The following is a 17,054-nucleotide window of genomic DNA, read 5'->3' as shown; positions in this document are numbered from 1 at the left end:
TATGTTTAAGGTACACAATTTGGTGAGTCCATCCTAACAAACATATCTTTTATCTTCAAGTTTCCTTTTGTTCCTTTCTTTTTTTTTTTTTTTTTGAAATTTGCTTTGTTTCATGGTAGGACATTAACATAAGCCCAACTCTCTTAACAAATGTTTACATACATAGTATAGAATTTTTGATGATGGACATTTACTGCACCATAGATCTTTAGAACTAATTTATCATATATAAATGCAACTTTACACCAACTGAACTACTCCCAATGTCTTCCCTGACCATCTGCAGATAACAGCCATTCTATTCTCTGCTTTTGTGAGTTTAACTATTTTAGTTATCTCATACAAGTGGAATCATGTGCCAGTCCTTCTGAGAATGGCTTTTTTCAGTTAGCATACTGTCCTCTAGAGTGATCCATGTTACTGTGACAGGCAGGCTTTCCTTCCTTGTTAAGGCTGAATAATGTTCCATTCAGTAATATACTCTATTTTGTTGATTCATTCATCTGTCATTGGACATCTGGGTTTCTGTAATTTGACTATGGTGAATAGTGCTGCAATGAACACAATAGTGCAAAGAGAAATGTAAATCAAAACCACCTCACAAGATAGGATGGCTAAAATAAGGAACAAATATTGCTATCAAGAGATAACAAGTGCTGGCAAGGTTGTAGAGAAATTTAAGCCCTTGAAAATTTTTGATGGGAATGTGAAACGGTATAACCCCTATGGAAAACAGTATGGGAATTCTTCAAAAACTTAAACTTATAGTTGTCATATGATCAAGCAATTTCACTACTGATACCAATCTCTTATTTGGTTTCTACATTCCTTCTCATCCCTGTCTCTGCCCTTAACCTCAATGTCCTAGAATAACACTTCCTATAGTACCAGGGAAGTGAGTGGGGAAAGGTGATGATTATGAGCAGCTGCCCAGTAGCGGGGCACTAGTGCCCCCTCACATCTGGGGTATCGCTCAGAAACAGGCCACACTCTTGACTGAAGGCTTTGGTCTAGCATATTCTACCTCATGATTGACTCATCACATCTTCTTTCTTTTGCCCAACTTTTTAAAACCTAGACCAAACTGCACTTTTGTGACTGAGTTCATCTTTGAAGGTTTTTCCAGCTTTGGGTGGCAGCACAGACTGATCTACTTTGCTGTCTTTCTCACTCTGTACCTGCTGACTCTCTCTGGAAATGTGATTATTGTGACCATTATTCACTTGGACCGTCATCTTCATACTCCCATGTACTTCTTCCTGTGTGTACTGTCCATCTCTGACACCTGCTACACAGTGGCTATCATCCCACGTATGCTTTCTGGCCTCCTGAGTCCACATCAGACCATTGCCTTTCAAGAATGTGCCACTCAGCTCTTCTTCTATCTCACCTTTGGCATCAACAACTGCTTCCTGCTCATGGCTATGGGTTATGACCGCTATGTAGCCATCTGTAACCCCCTACGTTATTCGGTCATCATGGGTAAGAGGACCTGTACCCAACTGGCATGTGGTTCACTGGGAATCGGTCTGGGCATGGCCATTACCCAGGTAACATCTGTGTTTGCTCTGCCCTTCTGTGGTGCCTTTGTCATCCCCCACTTCTTCTGTGATGTAAGACCTCTGCTGAAGCTGGCTTGCACAGACACCACTGTGAATGAGATCATCAACTTCATTGTCAGTGTCTTTGTACTTATATTGCCAATGGGTGTGGTTTTCATTTCCTATGTCCTCATTATCTCCACCATTCTTAAAATTGCTTCAGCTGAGGGTCGGAAGAAGGCCTTTGCCACCTGTGCCTCTCACCTCACAGTGGTCATCATTCACTACGGCTGCACCTCTATCATTTACCTTAAACCTAAATCCCAGAGTTCCCTGGGGCAGGACAGACTCATCTCTGTGATCTACACTGTCATCACCCCTCTGCTGAACCCTCTCGTGTACAGCCTGAGGAACAAGGAGGTCAAAGATGCTCTCTGCAGAGCCATGGGTAGAAAGCCACTCTCATAACAGAGATTGGGAATGCCTTTTGTGTTTATAAATGGATGTCAATTTAAAATGTATGAGTACTTTTAATAGTTCATGGAAATGAAATTTTAAAATAAATTTATTTTGGCCGGCACCGTGGCTTAACAGGCTAATCCTCCGCCTTGTGGCGCCAGCACACAGGGTTCTAGTCCCGGTTGGGGCACCGGATTCTATCCCGGTTGCAACCTCTTCCAGCCCAGCTCTCTGCTATGGCCCGGGAAGGCAGTGGAGGATGGCCCAAGTGCTTGGGCCCTGCACCCCATGGGAGACCAGGAGAAGCACCTGGTTCCTGGCTTTGGATCAGCGCGATGAGCCGGCCGCAGCGGCCATTGGAGGGTGAACCAACGGCAAAAAGGAAGACCTTTCTCTCTATCTCTCTCTCTCACTATCCACTCTGCCTGTCAAAATAAAATAAAATAAAAATTATTTTGATCCAAACAAATCCTGTAATTCAAGCAATGTTTTCATGTATGCATTTTCCATGCACTTTATTAACAGCCACTATACATTTGGGATCAGGAAGACTAGACTAAATTCAATTTTGTCCTGAAACTAAAGGCTTCCCTTTGAGTTAGTTGTGGGCCTCTATGAACTTTTCAAGAGCATTTAGAAAATTACTTGACATATACCTAAGTGCATAATGGAAAGATTTACATGCCGAATCACTCATAACTATGTACACTCATGCATACAATCTTAGAATATTTTGAATTACAGTCACAGGCTGCCTAAGGACATTTCAGTCAATGAAGTGATTCATACAGAACAATATATACTGTATAGCCTAGATATGTGGTAGAATATTTCATCTATGTTTATGGAGGTACACTGTGATGTTTGCACAATAATTAAATCAACTAATGACTTATTTCTCAGAATATATCCTCACCATTAATTAATTAACAATTGATTGGATACAACTCCATAGAGATACCAAATCCAACAGAATCCTAAAATGACAATGAAAAGATAAATGGTTTGGAAAGACTATTTTGTTGTCATTAAGCATGTCAGAGAAATTTGTGCAGCCTTTTTAACAAATACCTGAGGAGACACATGTGCATATACAATTCTTTTGGCATTGAAAATTCTCTTATAATTTATTTTTGCTACTTGCTGATAGTGCATCATAGCCAGGGTAATCTTCAAAAGGCTAGAGGCATACCGTTCAAGTAGACAGAACCCCCTTAACTTACCTGGGAAGAAGGAGTGCAAATGGGTGAATGTGAACAAGCAGGGCTACAGAGAAAAATGGCTTGACTATGATTCTGAAATGCCAGATGCAAAATCTCCTCAGAAAAGGAGAGCATTATGAAAAGGTCAACATTTTGCATACTTTCAGCATGAAAGTAAAGAAAAGGGTGGTTGGAGGAGCAAAGGAAGAGAATAGTTTCTATTATAAGTGGCTCTATCGTCTGAAATAATATTTTTTTCATTTTCAATTATCTTTATATACAGAAGATCAATTTAGTATATATTAAGTAAAAATTTCATCAATTTGCTCCCACACAGAACATAAAGTGTAAAATACTGTTTCAGTACTAGTTACAGCATTAATTCACATTGAACAACACATTAAGAAACAGAGGTGCTATATGAGGAGTAAATACACAGTGACTCCTGTTGTCTGAAATAATATTATTAACACAAGTATTTAATTACAGATTCTGAAAATACTCTCTCATCAACAGAAGTATGAAACATGACTTAAAATTTTCTCTGTAAGCTTCTTATCTTGCAAGGGTTAATTTTCAGAATGTCCCAAATTGAAACCTGAGTTAAAGCGGAATATCATGATATGCTCTGGTGGTGCAAGGGAGAATGTTCTCTCTGAGAATTCTTTTTTTAAGCTTTATTTATTTATTTTAAAGAGTTACACAGAGACAGAAGAGGCAGGGAGAGAGAGAGAGAGAGAGAGAGAGAGAGAGAGAGAGAGAGAGAGAGAGAGGTCTTCCATCCACTGGTTCACTCCCCAATTGGCTGCAATAGCCGGAGCTGCGCCTATCTGAAGCCAGGAGCCAGGAGCTTCTTCTGGGTCTCCCACATGGGCGCAGGGGCCCAAAGACTTGAGTCATCTTCTACTGCTTTCCCAGGCTTTAGCAGAGAGCTGGATCGTAAGTGGGGCAGCTGGGTCTTGAACCCTGATACTGGTGCTTCAGGGCATTAGTGTGCTGCGCCACAGCGCTGGCCCCTCTCTGAGCCTTCTAATACATTTTAGCCTTCTAGACTGCAGAACAAAAGCACATACTGAGCTACAGACGGCCCCCTTCCAGGAACCAGAATATATGTGATTAAATGTGGTGATCTGTTGAGGAAAGATATCACTTGTGAGATGTCATGCAATCTGCAGAATGCTGAGAATGGGGTAATTTAAGGGAAATGTGAGGATCTATTAACATGTCTCACATTGCAAAAAGCAATGAGTGTGATGTCTGATGGTGGATAAAATATATGTTGGCTGTAGTGTCCAGATTTCTAGAAACTAGTGAATCTGTTCACATGTGTTAATTTAATCAAAAATTGTTTAGAACAGTTTTGTCTAGTAGCTCCATATAATTTAGGTAAAATCTGTTGGATAACAGTCAGATGGCCAACATCACACTGTTTCCCACCTGAAGTTGAATTTGGTCATGAGGTGGTATATACCTTATAGCAGCATTTTGGGACCCAAACATACCTTCCCAAGCTGTTGAGAGTGCTTTGTGAGATGACAAAATTCAGTTGAGTTGCTCCTCAGGAATTGTCCTCCCCAGTGCCTATTTCCTCCAAGGTTTCATGTGCTCTCCAAGGTTGTCCTCCACCGCTTCCTTTGTTTCCTCTATTTCAGGGGATTGCCTCAGTTTCAGAAACTTCTGAAAGGCTCTTCCAGCTCCAGATTTCTCACCTCTGAGATGATTTGAGGTTTATGTCATCTATTCCCTCTTGCCAATTCTATTGCCTTTGCTCTCCCACAAGTGTAGATTCTAAGAGCAAATGAAAAAAGTTTCTGCATTCAAATCTCTGCCTCATAGTCTGTTTTCTAAGGATACTAACCTGCAACATTTAAGGATTCCATTTCCAGAATAGCAAGTAGCAAAAGTGGAGAGCTCAAACTTTCAAGATTCAAATATTCCAGTGAGGCAGGCAGTGGCTCCTGTATTTTAATTTCTAAAACAGTTTTATGTTATTTATTTAGTTGTATGTACTGTGACTCATCTTAGTCGACACTAATGTTATCTTCCTGGAACTTGCTTAAAAAATAAAATCTTAATTTTTCTCAGAATACACAAGAAATCATTCTTTTGACTTCTAAACTTTCTCTGTGAGCAATTTCTGTTTCATTGCATTCTGGTGCTACCACCTTACAATAAAACTCATCAGCTTTTTAAATAGCAGACAAATCTGAATGTGGATATGATAATTCCGATTCTTAAGAAGGGAAAGGTGTTGTAAGTGTTCTATGTTAGTGAACCTGTTACTGTTCCTGAGTATTACAGAGAAAAATGTTTGTAATGGGAATATCTAGAGGTTAATAAGTACCAACTGGGGGCAAGAACCTGGTAAGTAGCTATCCAGAGCTGGACAGATAATCTAAGGCTGAAAGAAAGATCTACTCTCTGAAGTTATCTCATAAACATAGGTTGCCAGGTGTCTATGCCATGCCCAATAATAAGCTTCCACCTCTGTAGTCAAGGAGCGGGTCCTATGGTCACCATTTGTCCCTCAGCAAGTGAGAAAGAGCAGAGTCTGCCTTCAAGTTCTCAGTTTCTAAGATGTTGAAAAGCTAGATCTTTTGTCTGAATCTCCATTATAGAAGTAGCCAAAGTAATTTATCTATTTTTGGTTACCAGAACAAAGTTAGTGGTTTAATTTTCAGAACACCAATCTTTTACTATTATGAGTTTACTATAACTTGTTGTAGCCAATTATGCCCTATGGACTCGCTTAGATCAATTTGGATCAATTAGAAGTGACGGGGGCGGCCCAAGATGGCGGTATAGCAGGGGAAAGTTCCGAGTTGTGTGGGGAAAAATGAAATCGTTAGCAGAGGGGATACAAACCAGAAGTGGAATCAAGAGAAGTTTGCGCAGAGTGGCCCAGGAGTCCACCAGAGACTGCTCAGGTGCACCCTGGGGGAGCAAAGAGGAGGGATAGTTGGCAGAAGCACAGTGAAGTAGCTATGTAGGGACCTAAGGAGGAGATTGGTGCCACTGCCCCCAGCGAACCAGGTGAGAGGTTGGGAGTTCATGGAGCTGCAGACAGTGGCAGGCGGGGACGCTTGGCGAACTGCATTTGAAGCTCCGAGCAGGAAGAAGGAGAAATTGTAGGTAACTGGGTGGAGAGATTGGACACACCACAGTCCTGTGTCTCTCCCGCTCCCCCGAACCAGACCTACAGCCAGTGGGGAGAAGCCATAGTGATTGTTTACATTTTCGTGTAAGCAGTGGGGCCGCCATATCTGCCTCCAGAGCACACACCCATCAGTTGCGGGGGCCACCTCACAGCATGCCCCACCTGGGAACAAGGATCACATTTCAGAGTGATTTCCTCCCCACCACACAAGCTGTCAACAAGGAGCAGTCCTAAACAGTGAAAAACCGAGCTTGTTTCATGCACCAGTGAGAAGCAGGCCCGGTGCCAGTAGGTGGGGCTTAGTGCACCAAAGCCCTGGTACCTGCCTCCATCACTATCCAGAAATACACAGAGCTCCAGGAGGCGGGGCTGCATGCTTCCACTTTCAACACACAGACGCATAGCGGCTCATAGCAGAGGGAAATCAATTAGAAATAAAAGCAACCAGAAATTCTGAACAAAGGAAAAATCCTGATAAGGAAGAATTTATGAACTCACCAGAGGAGCAATACAAATCCTCAATAGTGTAGGCTGAAGAAAAGGTCGAGGATATGCCAAAAAAAGGAATTCAGAAAATTAATAGATTACTTAGAAGCAGTCAGAAACAAATGCATGATCTAAAGGAAAAGCACTCCCAAGAAACTGAGATTTTGAAGAGGAGCCAGAATAAAAATAATGGAAATTAAGAATTCAATGGACCAAATGAAAAAATGCAGTGGAAAGTCTTAGCAATAGAACGGATGAAACAGAAGAAAGAATGTCAGAACTAAAAGACAACATCTGGATATAATACAGTCAGACCAAATAGAAGAAGAAGAAATTAGAAAATTAAAAATCACAGTTGGAGAGTTACATTATTCTATCAAATGACCAAACTTATGTATCTGAGGAATTCTGGAAGGTGTAGAAAGAAAGACGAGATTAGAAGGCCTTCTTAATGCAATAATAACAGAGAATTTCCATAATTTGGCGAAAGAAAAAGACATCCAAGTACAAGAAATACACAGAACTCCCAATAGACACATCAGAAAAGAACTTCACCATGACACATAGTAGCAGAACTCACCTCAGTGCAGTACAAAGAACAGACCTTAATATGTGCATGAGAGAAACAACAAATCACATTCAAAGGAAACCCAACTAGACTCACCCCAGATTTCTCATCACAAACCCTAAAGGCAAGGAGACAATGGTGAGACATATTTCAAGTCCAAAGAGAAAGAAAAACTGCCAACCCAGAATACTGTGCCCTGTAAAACTCTCATTTATGAAGGAGAAACAAGGATCTTCTACAACAAGCAGAAATTGAAAGAATTTGTAACTACTCACCCACACAGAAAATGACCCAGTAAAAGTACAAATGAAATCCAAAATACATCAGCAGGATTATTTAAGGAAACATGGCAGGGCAAAAATAGTCACATTGAATGTTTAAAAATAGTCACATTGAATGTAAATGATCTCAATTGCTCAGTTAAAAGACACAGACTGGTGGAATGAATTAAAAAAGTAAACCCATCTGTTTGCTGCCTACAAGAAGTACACCTTACCAACAAAGACACATGCAGACAGAAAGTGAAAGGATGGAAAAAGGTAATCCATGCTAACAGAAACCTAAAAAGAGCTGGTGTGGCCATCCTAATAGACAAAATAGACTTTAACACAAAAACCATTGAAAGAGACAAAGAAGGTCACCATATAATGATCAAAGGATCAATTCAACAGGAAGATGCAACTATTATAAATGTATATGCACCTAATTACAGGGTATCTGGCTATTTAAAAGAATTATTAAGAGATTTAAAGGGAGATATAGGCTCAAATACAATAGTAATGGGGGACATCAATGCCATGCTTTCAGCAATGGACTAATCAACAAGACAGAAAATCAACAAGGAAAAAACAGAGCTAATTGACACCATAGACCAAATAGACCTAGCAGCTATCTACAGAGCCTTCCAATCTACAGCCATAGAGTACACATTTTTTTTCTCCAGTGCATGGAACTTTCTCTAGGATAAACCACATGCTAGGCTATAAAGTGAGTCTCAGCAAATTAAAAAAAATCTAAATCATACCATGCTTCTTCTCAGACCACAATGCAATGAAGCTGGAAATCAACAACTCAAGAATCTCTACATCATTTTTAAACACATGGAGAATGAAAAACATGTTTCTGAATGAACAATGTGTCATAGAAATCAAAAGAGGAAATAAAATTTCTGGTAACAAGTGAAGATGGCAATTAAACATACCAAAATTTGTGGGATACAGCAAAAGCAGTGGTAAGAGGAATATTTATGCCAGTTGGTGCCTACATCAAGAAACTAGAAAGGCACCAAATAAATGAACCATCTATGCACTTCAAGGATCTAGGAAAACAACAGCAAAACAAACCCAAAACTAATAGAAGAAAAGAAATAATTAAAATTAGAGAAGAAATCAACAATATTGAAACAACAACAACAAAAAAAAAAACAATACAAAAGATCAGCAAAATGAAAAGATGGTATTTGGAAAAAATAAATAAAATTGACATACCATTGTCCCAACTACCAAAAAAAAAAAAAAAGATAGAGAGGACCCAAATCAATAAAATTAGAGATGAAAAAGGAAATGTAACAACAAACACCACAGAAATAAAAAGAGTCATCAGAAACCTCTACAAAGAGCTGTATGCCTAAAAACTGGGAAACCTAGAATAAATGGATAGATTCCTGGTCACATACAACCTACTTAAATTGAGCCATGAAAACATAGGAAACCTAAACAGACCCATAACCAAGATGGAAATTGAATCAGTAATAAAGACCCTGCAGCAAAGAAAAGCCCAGGACTGGATGGCTTCACTGCTGAATTCTACCACACATTTAAAAAAGAACTAAGTCCAATTCTTCTTAAATTATTCAAAACAATAGAAAGAGAGGGAATCTTCCCAAATTCTTTCTTTGAAGCCAGCATCACCTTAGTTCCTAAACCTGGAGAAGATGCAACTGAGAAAGAGAACTACACAAATTTTCCTGATGAATATAGATGCAAAAGTCCTCAATAAAATTCTGGCCAACTGAATCCAACTATACGCATCAGAAAGATCATTAACCCGGACCAAGAGGTGTATGCAGGGTATGGTTCAACATTATCCTGGTATGCAGGGATGGTTCAACATTTGCAAATCAATGTGTTATACCACATTAACAAATTGAAGAACAAAAAACATATGATTATCTCAATAGAAGCAAAGAAAGCATTTGAGAAAATGCAACACCCTTTTATGATGAAAACTCTAAGCAAATGGGGTTTAGAAGGAATATTCCTCAATACAATCAAGAAAATTTATGAAAAATCCATGGCCAGCATCCTATTGAATGAGAGAAAAGTTGGAAGCATTTCCACTAAGATCCAGTACCAGAGAGGGATGCCAACTCTCACTATTGCTATTTAATATTGGCCTGAAAGTCTTAGTCAGAGCCATTAGGAAAAAAAAAAAGATACAAATTGGGAAAAAGTTAGACAAATTATCTTTCTTTGCAGACAACATGATTCTATGTATAAGGGATCCAAAAGATTCCACTAAGAAACTACTGGAACTTAGAAAAGAGTTTGGTAAAGTAGCAGGATATAAAGTTAATACACAAAAATCAACAGCCTTTGTATACACAGACAATGCCATGGCTGAGAAAAAACTTCTAAGATCAATTTCATTCACAATAGCTACAAAAAAATCAAATACCTTGGAATAAATGTAACCAAGGGTGCCAAAGATCTCTATGATGAGAATTACAAAACATCAAAGAAGGAATAGAAGAAGATACCAAAAAAAAATGGAAAATTCTTCCATGTTCCTGGGTTGGAAGAATCAATATCATCAAAATGTCCATTCTTCCAAAAGGAATTTGCATATTCAATGTGATACCAATAAAAAAAAAATCAGGCATTCTTCTCAGATCTAGAAAAAATGATGTTGAAGTTTATATAGAAACACAGGAGACCCCAAATAGCTAAAGCAATCTTATACAACACAAACAAAGCCAGAGGCATCATAACAATATCAGATTTCAAGTCATACTACAGGACAGTTATAATCAAAACAGCCTGGTACTGATACAAAAATAGATGGATGGGGCCAACACTGTGTGTAGTGGGTAAAGCCACTGCCTGCAATTCTGGCATCCCATATGGGAGCTGGTTTGAGTCCGGCTGCTCCACTTCTGATCCAGCTCTCTGCTTTGGCTTAGGAAAGCAGTGAAGCTGTCTCCTGCACCTGCAGGAAGCTCCTGGCTTCGGATTGGCACAGCTCCAGCCATTGCGGTCGTCTGGGGAGTGAGCCAGTGGATCTTTCCTTCTCTCTCTGTGTAACTCTGATTTTCAAGCAAATAAATAAATCTTTAAAAAAAAATGGGATTACTTCAAATTCAGAAGCTTATGTACTGCAAAAGAAACAGGAAAGTGAAGAGGCAACTGGCAGAATGGGAGAAAATATTTGCAAAGGATTAATAACCAGAATCTACAAAGAGATAAAGAATCTCTACAACAACAAAACAAACAGCCCTTTTAAGAGATGGGCAAAGGATTTAAACAGACATTTTTCTTTTTTATTTTTTTTATTTTTATTTTTTTGACAGGCAGAGTGGACAGTGAGAGAAAGAGACAGAGAGAAAGGTCTTCCTTTTGCCATTGGTTCACCCTCCAATGGCCGCCACAGCCGGCGCACTGTGGCGGGCGCACTGCGCTGATCCGAAGGCAGGAACCAGGTGCTTCTCCTGGTCTCCTATGCGGGTGCAGGGCCCAAGCACTTGGGCCATCCTCCACTGCACTCCCGGGCCACAGCAGAGAGCTGGCCTGGAAGCGGGGCAACCGGGATAGAATCCGGCTACTCGACCAGGACTAGAACTCAGGGTGCCGGCGCCGCAGGTGGAGGATTAGCCTAGTGAGCCGCGGCGCCGGCCTAAACAGACATTTTTCATAAGAGGAAATCTAAGTGGCCAACAGATACATACACTAAAAATGTTCAGGATCACTAGCTGTCAGGGAAATGCAAATTGAAACCACAATGAGTCTTCAGCTCACTCCAGTTTGAATGGCTCTCATACAGAAATCAACAAACAACAAATGCTGGTGAGGATGTGGGGAAAAAGTTACCCTAATCCACTTTTGGTGGGAATGTAAACTAGTAAAGCCACTATGGAATTCAATATGAAGATACCTCAAAAATCTGAATATAGACCTACCATATGACCCAGCCATCCTACTCCTGGGAATTTACCAAAGGGAAATGAGATCAGTAAACAAAAGAGTTATCTGCACCACCATGTTTATTGCAGCTCAATTCATAATAGCTAAGACATGGAATCAACTTAAATGCCCATTAACCAAAGACTGGATAAATAAATTATGGGATATGTACACTATGGAATACTACACAGCAGTAAAAAAAAATGAAATATGGTCACTTGCAACAAAATGGATCAAGCTGGAAAACTTTATACTTACTGAAATAAGCCAGTCCCAAAGGGAGAAATACTATAAGTTCTCCCTGATCTGTAAGAACTAATAATGCACCTAAAATGAAAGCTATAGAAGTGAAATTGACATTTTGAGAAACAGTGACTTGAACAGCCCTCATCTTGACTATTGAGGAAGTTTTTAATTTTAATTTTTTTAATTTTTAATTTTTTCTTTTCTCTTCTTCATACTATATATTGAACTCTTTACTTAACATAGAGTTAATCATGTTAATAAAGTCAATTGAAAATAGATCTCAGGCATTTAAGGCGTGGAAAGCCAAGACACTGTGGCAAAAAAAAAAAAAATCCTAAATGAAGGACTTCTGTGAGAGAGACCCCGGTGGAAATAAGGGGCCATCAAAGAAGGATGCACTTTTCACTGAAGGGAGGAGAGAACTTCCACATTGCTTATGGCCTTGTCCAACTATTGATGGAGTCTGCAGTCACAAAAAGCTTCCATAGCCTTGGTAGCTCATGGCAAGAGCCTCAGGTGATCACTGACATCATAAATAAGCATGTTAATTGTTAAATTAACAACAAAAGGCGCTGTGCACTTACTTCCCATGTAGGACCTATGTCCTTAATGAGTTGTACTATGAAAATTAACTGCAAAACTTGTTCTCAAACAGTACTTTTTAGATTGTGTGTGTTTGTATGTGCAGACTGTTGAAATCTTTACTTAGTATAGAGTTGGTCTTCTGTATATAAAGTTAGATAAAAATGAATCTTAATGAAAAATGGGATGGGAGATGGAGTAGGGGTGGGATGGGAGTGGGGGTGGGAGGGTGAGTATAAGGGGAAAACCACTATATCCCTAAAGTCATACTTATGAAAATTGCATTCATTAAATAAAAGCTTTAAAAAAAAAAAGAAGAGACAGAGGAGACCTCAAGGGTGAACATGGGTGGATTATTCCTTTCCAGTCATCTGTATTATAAGCATATACCTTCTATGACACAGACACAAAAAATGTTGTGTGTATTAAAGTAAAAAGACACCTTTACAATTACCATATTTTGGGGTCCCACAAAATATTTTAGGTCTAACTATAAACCTTCTCCTCTTGGAAAAGGAGATATAATTGTATCAAGAAATAAACTTGGAGGAAATCTGAGATGTAAGTTTGAAGCAAACCTGGAATTTAGACAAAGAAGAACACAAAAAATATAAAGTTGCTACATGCTAATAATTTTTAAATGAAAGAAAAATTTTAAAAAGAAGAAGGGAGATACCTGCACATGGGAAATAAAAGCAAAGTTCAAACCATTGCTTCTTGAGAATGTGTTCTGGGCCTTCATGCTTTAATAATGATTGATGAATTGGAAGTCCAATAATGAATGACACAATTTCACCTATGGAATCTCATGGAATAGACAGTAACTTGACCTAATTCCACAGCTAGTTAGTGCAGCTTTTATTTTCAGATATGTGCTCTATCCATTGCCCTCCTTTCTGTAGCAAGGATGGCAGGGAGATAAAAATGAATTATAATACTCAATAACCCTAGAAAATCCCTCAAAAGATACATGTCACACTCTCTGGACTTTCCACACATGCCACACAATTAGCTCTGAGCTCTGAATCATTGGTCTCAGACCTAGTCTGAAATAATGGAGCAAGCTATTCTCTAGCCCAGTGCCCACAATGCTGATGCACTGTGTGGAATACTGTGGAGATGAATTAAAGAAATCCATATATGACGTGAATGAAAACTTTTTTCCCATGAAATTGAGATTTAAAAGAGAAATCAAAATGAAATGTTAGAAATGAAGAATTCAATAAATGAAATAAAAAATGTGGTGGAATACCTTAATAACAGACTCAGTGAGACACAAGAAAGAAGATCTGAGTTAGAAGACAAATATCTGGAAATTTTAGTCAGATCAAAGAAGAAGAAGAAGGAGGAGGAGGAGGAGGAAGAGGAGGAGAAGGAGAGGAAGAAGAAGGAGGAGGAGGAGGAGGAGGAGGAGAAGGAGGAGGAGAAGAAGAAGAAGAAATTATAAAAATAAAACTAAAAAAACAGTGTTAGAGATCTATGGGATAGCATCAAGTGACCAAACATATGGGTCTTAGGAGTTCCTGAAGGCATGGAAAAAGAGAATGGATTAGAAGGCATTTTTAGTGAAATAATTACAGAAAAATTCCCTAATTTGGAGAAAGAAGATGTTCAAGTACAGGAAGCACATAGAACTCCTAATAGACATGACCAGAAAAGATCTTCACTATGACACATAGTAGTCAAACTCTCCACCGTAAAACATAAAGAAAAGAACACTAAACTACATTCAGAAGGTCTCGAATTAGACTCACAAGTGACTTCTCAACAGAAACCCTAAAGGTTAGAAAAGAAAGTCGAGATATTTTCCAAGTCTGAAGAGAAAAAAAAAAAAACTGTCAACCCAGAATACTGTACCCTGCAAAATTCTCATTTATGAATGAAAGTGAAATAAAGACCTTCCATAAGAAACAGAAATGGAAAGAATTTGTTACCACTCATTCAGCATTACAAAAGATGCTTAAGGATGTGCTACTCACAGAAACACAGAAACATGGTCATCACTAAGTAAGAAAGTGAAGGCAGAAAATCTCTTAGTAAAAATACAAAGGAAATCCAAAGTAAACAATAAGAATATTTATGGAAAAATGGCAGGGCCAAGTGGTTACTTATCAATAGTCACCTTCAATGGAAATGGCTTCAACACTCCAATTAAAAAATACAGAGTTGCTGAATGGATTAAAAACCAAAACCCACCTATTTTCTGCCTACAAGAAATACATCTCAGCAACAAAGATACATGCAGAGTGAATGTGAAATGATGGAAAAAGATACCCCATGCTAAGAGAAACCAAAAAAAGAACTGATGTAGCCATCCTAATATCAGACAAAAGAGACTTTAACATAAAAACTGTTAAAAGAGACAAAGAAGGGCACTATGTAATGATTAAGGGTTCAATTCAATAGAATGATGTGAATTAATAAACATATATGTATCCAATTATAGGTTACCTGGCTATTTAAAAGAAATGCTAATGATTCAAAAGGAAGACATAGATTCCAATACAGTAGTAATGGGGAATGTCAATACCCCATTTTCATCAGTGGACAGATCACCCAGACAGAAAATCAGAAAAAAAAAGAGTTAATCAACACTATACACCAAATGGACCTAATGAATATCTTCAGAACTTTTCATCTTACAGTTGCAGAATACACATTCTTCTTATCAGTGCATGGAACGGACTTTCTCCAGAATAGACCACATGCTAGGCCATAAAGAAAATCTCAGCAAATTAAAAAAAAAATCAAAATCATACAGTGTATTTTGTCTAACCACAGTGGAATGAATCTGGAAATCAACAACTCAAGAATCTCTAGAACATATGCAGACACATGGAGACTGAACAACATATTCCTGAATGAACAGTGGGTCATAGAAGAAATCAAAAGAGAAATTGAAAAATTACTGGAAACAAATCAAGACAATACAACATAGCAAAACTTATGGGAGGGGCCAGTGCTGTGGTGCAGAAGGTTAATCCTCTGCCTGTGGCGTCAGCATTCCATATGGGTGCTGATTCTGGTCCCGGCTACTCCACTTCTGATCCAACTCACTGCTAATAGCCTAGGAAAGCAGTAGAAATTGGCCCAAATCCTTGAACCTCTGCACCCGTGTAGGAGACCTGGAAGAAGCCCAGCTCTAGCCATCTCCACCATTTGGGGAATGAATCAGCAGATGGAATACCTTTCTCTCTGTCTTTCCCTTTTACTGTCTGTAACACTACCTCTCAAATAAATAGAATAAAATCTTTTTAAATAAATATGTGATACAATAAATGCAGTGTTAAGAGGGAATTTATAGCAACTGGAACCTACATCAAGTAATTAAAAAGGTCCCAAATAAATGAACTATCAATGCATCTCAAGGACCCAAAACAACAACAGCAAACCAAACCCAAAATTAGTAGCAGAAAAGTAATAATTAAAATTAGAGAAGAAATAAACAAAATTGAAAAAAAAATACAAAAGATCAGCAAAATGAAGAGCACACATGAAGACACACCATTGGCTCAATTAACAAAAAAAGGGAGAAGATGCAAATCAATAAAATTAGAGATGGAAAAGGAAATATACAACAAATACCACAGAAATAAAAAGAGTCATCAGGAATGACTACTAAGAACTGTATGCCAACAAACCAGGAAATCTAGAAGAAACAGATAGATTCCAGGACACATGCAACCTACCAAAATTGAGCCATGAAGAGACAGAAAGCCTAAATATACCTATAACCATGACAGAAATTGAATCAGTAATAAAAATGCTCCCAAAAAAAGTCGAGGAGTGGATGGCTTCACTTCTGAATTCTACCAGACATTTAAAGAAGAACTAATTTCAATTCTTCTCAAGCTATTCAAAACAACTAAAAGGAAGGGAATCATCCCAAACTCCTTCTATGAATCCAGCATCACCTTAATTCCTAAACCCAAAAAAGATACAACAGAGAAAGAAATCTACAGACCAATTTCCCTGATGAACATAGATATAAAAATTCTCAACAAAATACTAGCAAATTGAATTTGACAACACATCAGAAAGGTCATTTACCCAGACTACATGGGATTTATCGCTGGTATTCAAGGATGGTTCAACATTTGCAAATCAATCAACATGAAACATCACATTATGAAACTGAAGAACAAAAACCATATGATTATCTCAATAGATGCAGAGAAAGCATTCGATAAAATACAACATCCATTCATGCTAAAAACCTTAAGCAAATTGGGAACAGAAGCAACATTCCTTAACACAGTGAAGGCAATAAATGATAAACCCATGGCCAGCATCCTATTTAATGGGGAAAAATAGGAAACATTTCCACTAAGATCTGGAACAAGACCTGTAAGAAGCTCCTGGCTCCTGGTTTCGGATCAGCACAGCTCCAGCAGTTGCAGCCATCTGGGACTTGAACCAGCAGATGAAAGACCCACCCCCGCCTCTCCTTCTCTCTCTTTGTAACTCTGACTTTCAAGTAAAATAAATAAATCTTTACAGAAAAAAAAAAGGATGAAAATAGGAGAAGGAGGAGGAAGAAAGGTGGGAATGCAAGAAGGAGGGAGGGTTGAGTGGGAAGAATCACTATGGTCCTAAATTTGTATTTATGAAATGCATGGAGTTTGTATACCTTAA

At 38.6% G+C, this 17,054-nt stretch overlaps 1 protein-coding gene across 1 annotated transcript; it reads left to right on the top strand.

Annotated features, from left to right (window-relative positions):
- Window positions 1-610: 610 nt before the first annotated feature.
- LOC133759237 (olfactory receptor 10J3-like) lies at window positions 611-2,009 on the top strand. Its single transcript, XM_062190182.1, has 2 exons — window positions 611-735; window positions 1,079-2,009. Exons 1-2 carry the CDS (start codon window positions 611-613, stop codon window positions 2,007-2,009), a joined length of 1,056 nt encoding a protein of 351 aa, XP_062046166.1.
- Window positions 2,010-17,054: the final 15,045 nt, after the last annotated feature.

This window comes from Lepus europaeus, chromosome 5 (assembly GCF_033115175.1).
Source record: "Lepus europaeus isolate LE1 chromosome 5, mLepTim1.pri, whole genome shotgun sequence".
NCBI classification, from domain to species: domain Eukaryota; kingdom Metazoa; phylum Chordata; class Mammalia; order Lagomorpha; family Leporidae; genus Lepus; species Lepus europaeus.
Note: the sequence above shows the minus strand (reverse complement) of the source record. Positions and strands in the feature narration are given on the sequence as shown.